Here is a 3,122-nt window from a genome sequence, read left to right as displayed (position 1 = left end):
CTGAGTTCATCGTCGATGGTCATTCTGGAGCCTCTCCGTGGTCATATCCGCGAAGTTCAGGTTTCCACAGCTGGGATCAAGAGCTACATGGGTCATGCTTCGGCTGTGCGTCCTGACAAGAGAGGGTTCTTCCTCTTCGGTGGCATCCCGATGCCAGAATACGTCGACACTGGGCCATGGCAGCAGCATCTTTTTGTTTTTTTTTGGTTTTGAATTGAGTATCATTGTTGTCACTTAGCTATTACAATCGCTTACGACTGTTCTGAATTACTGGTCCTCACCTGTTGCTAGTGTTGCAGTGTAGCTTTTGCTGTACAGTAAGTTGAAGTGCAGATACACAAAAGGCTCAGGAGCTGGGAAAGGAGAGAGAAAAGTAAAGAGGGGGAAACCACAAAAAACACGAAAAATACAACAGGAGCAGCAAGTCGCTTTACTCCCCCGCAGTGCGTTCACCTTCTCTTCCTCCTTCGTTGTGCGGTGTGAGTTACAGACGCACGCAAACGCAGCCAAGTTACAAGTGGTTATAAGCCCAACGATGCGTTGGTAACTCCCCTACAGTGAAGACCATTAGTACATGCAGCGGGGCTGCCGTAGCTTAGCGTCAGAGGAAGACGTAACAGACTCACAGAGGCTCAGCTTAAGATGGCCCGTTCTAATACCAGAACGTACGAGTTCGTACACCTTACGGACTCCAAGAGTCAACCCTTAACTCTTAACTGTGTGAATCTCAAACTGAATGTATTTCCCTTTATTGCGGCAAAGCCGCCTACGGTGTAAATGTATCCGGTTCACTATCTAGCATAGTGAACACTGGTCATATGCATAATCAGTGGCTGTGAAGCCATGTACTGATTCTTCTACTGATTTAGGTTAGACAGTGTATACCCACTTCGTAACCCTTCGGGTAACTCTCGTGTAACCCCGTTACACCCTCCCCCACCAAACCGTGGACGCGGGTGTTCACGCTTAACGGTCAACCGCCGGGTCTTGTTCCGTCAAGCCTCCTTCTCGAACGAGTCAATCCACATCGCGTGGACGTCTCTGAGAACTTTTCGGCGCAACGCGCCCATGCATGACTCACAGTCATAAAGCCTTCTGGTCTTTCGACCACAGACAGCCTCTCGCGAGATCTGCCTCGGAGCCTCGCTCCTCTTGTGCCCCTGAACGTCCGCGAACGCCAGCGCCCACGCGCACACCCACGACGCCTTCCAGGCTCTCGGTGTCCGAGTACTTCGCGGCGCGCCGCCTCAAGCACTGCCCGCAACGCGCAAGCCCTAGCTCCCCTCGAGCATCAGCCCGCCATACCATGGACCTCAGCGAATTCTTTGGTGACGAGGGAGAGGTGTTCGACACCGAGTCCGTGACGGGTTCTCCGAACCAAGATGATGCTGCGCGTCGCTCCCCGAACCGCGGCGCCTCTTCGCCCACGCCATCAACACGCTGTGCAAAAGGATCGACCCCAGTTGGTTCTCCGAGCCGTCGCGAGCCTGAGCGCCCCACGCGCACTTCTCCTGTGCGCTCTCCGAGCCGCCTCGCCACTGAGCGCGCTGCGCCATTGAGGGAGGAGCCGCGGCCACCGCTGCGAACTCCGAATCCGTTCCCCGAACGCTCGTCTGGTCTCCACGAGCTGCGCGCGCTCACTGAGCCAAGGTATTCACCACCTCGTGGTGAAGGCGTGCCCCTGGGTCCCGTCATCTCCAACCCCTTGGACGAAGCTTAGTCCGAGCAGGTCGCGGTGCAAATGGCGCCCATGCGCTCCCAGCGCCCGGAGCTGCGGCCCTTGCTGAACCCCAGCGCTACCGACTACGGCTTCCGGCCTCGCGATCCCGCTGAGGCGTGTCGCCAGGCGTTCCTGCAGTCGCTCGCAGCGCACGCCATTGGGCCCGCGGCCCGTACGCCACAGGAGCTCTCTCTACGAACGTCTCTCCGAGAGCGACTCCTGAGGCGAGGCGGGTGAACGCCTGACCGCCCAGGTGTATAGCTGGGCGCGTCCCGTGTAACGGGGTTACACGCACAAGTGGCTACAGTCACTTGTTACGCTAACAGATGCGATGTCTGCTAGAGGTTTGAACACTTCCTCGACCTTGGTGTAAGGTACACCAATGGCTACATACATTTACGACCACCACGACGGGTGGTCCATACACATTTAGGATTCCTATTGGCTGAAAGCAGCATCTTTTAGCCAATGAGTGACTTGCATGTTAGCAGAATCCTGCCAACCAGCCGTTGGCAGATTCCTAGTTTAGAATATTAGATTTAGAGGAAGTCAGAAACATAAAACAAAATAGCAGTTCTCATCTTTTACCAAAACACGCTACTTGGAGTCTTTATCTTGTTTAAAGTATACTCGTGGATCTCGAGTATACTTAACTCAAGTAAAAGAAACCTACGCTTCCTCATACACGTGCGCATACGTGTAACCCGTAGTAGTGAGCCAAGGTAGGCCCCTTATATCCCGGGTGTAGACTCCCGAATGGGGTGCACCCAGAACAAACCCTAGCCGGAGATAGTACACCTAGATGTACACTCTAACCGGGGTGGCGTGTGTCCTTGTGAACAATCCCTGTGGGTTCGTTTGTCTTCGTAACCAGGGGTCTTCAACCGTGGATGAGTTGTCTTGATACTTGTAGGTCGTTAGGTAGCAGGGCAGAACGTAACCTTCCTGGACGTCGCCTCTGACAGCCCTCAGATAACCAAACAATACAAACAGATACAGAGTTATATACAAACATGTAGCCCTTCCTTATTCTTTTGGACCGTGAAAGGGTCGGTCACTATTCCAGTCAACTCCAGCCGGACTTCGGGATACTGGTCAATCCCGGTCGGCTTTGGATCACGTGCACCACCCGCAAGTACTGAGGGAAACTAACACAATCAAATACCTCCTATCACACAATAGCTCTTAAATCAATACTTCCCACCCGGGGCTACTCTAACCGGGGTTACAAGGTAATCGGTAATATGAAATGCGGGGCCTTCCTGGTCTGGACGAGCTCAACCGCAACTAGGAAATGAAATGGGATGGATCAACCTCGGGTTGTCGCCCGGTACTCACCCCAACTTGGACTGGACTTGGTTGCGGGAGCTCGACCCAGATGTCACAGTTGCTGGCCCCCCAC

The 3,122-nt window shown here is 53.9% G+C and overlaps 1 protein-coding gene across 1 annotated transcript; it reads left to right on the top strand.

Annotated features, from left to right (window-relative positions):
- Positions 1 to 15: 15 nt before the first annotated feature.
- PHYSODRAFT_343289 (hypothetical protein) lies at positions 16 to 1,957 on the top strand (the record flags this gene model as incomplete). The annotated part of the gene is made up of 3 exons (XM_009541847.1): positions 16 to 139; positions 1,182 to 1,675; positions 1,721 to 1,957. 3 exons carry the CDS (start codon positions 16 to 18, stop codon positions 1,955 to 1,957), a joined length of 855 nt encoding a protein of 284 aa, XP_009540142.1.
- Positions 1,958 to 3,122: the final 1,165 nt, after the last annotated feature.

Source organism: Phytophthora sojae (genome assembly GCF_000149755.1).
Source record: "Phytophthora sojae unplaced genomic scaffold PHYSOscaffold_41, whole genome shotgun sequence".
In the NCBI taxonomy this organism is placed as follows: Eukaryota; Oomycota; class Peronosporomycetes; order Peronosporales; family Peronosporaceae; genus Phytophthora; species Phytophthora sojae.
This window is presented reverse-complemented; position numbering and strand designations above follow the sequence as displayed.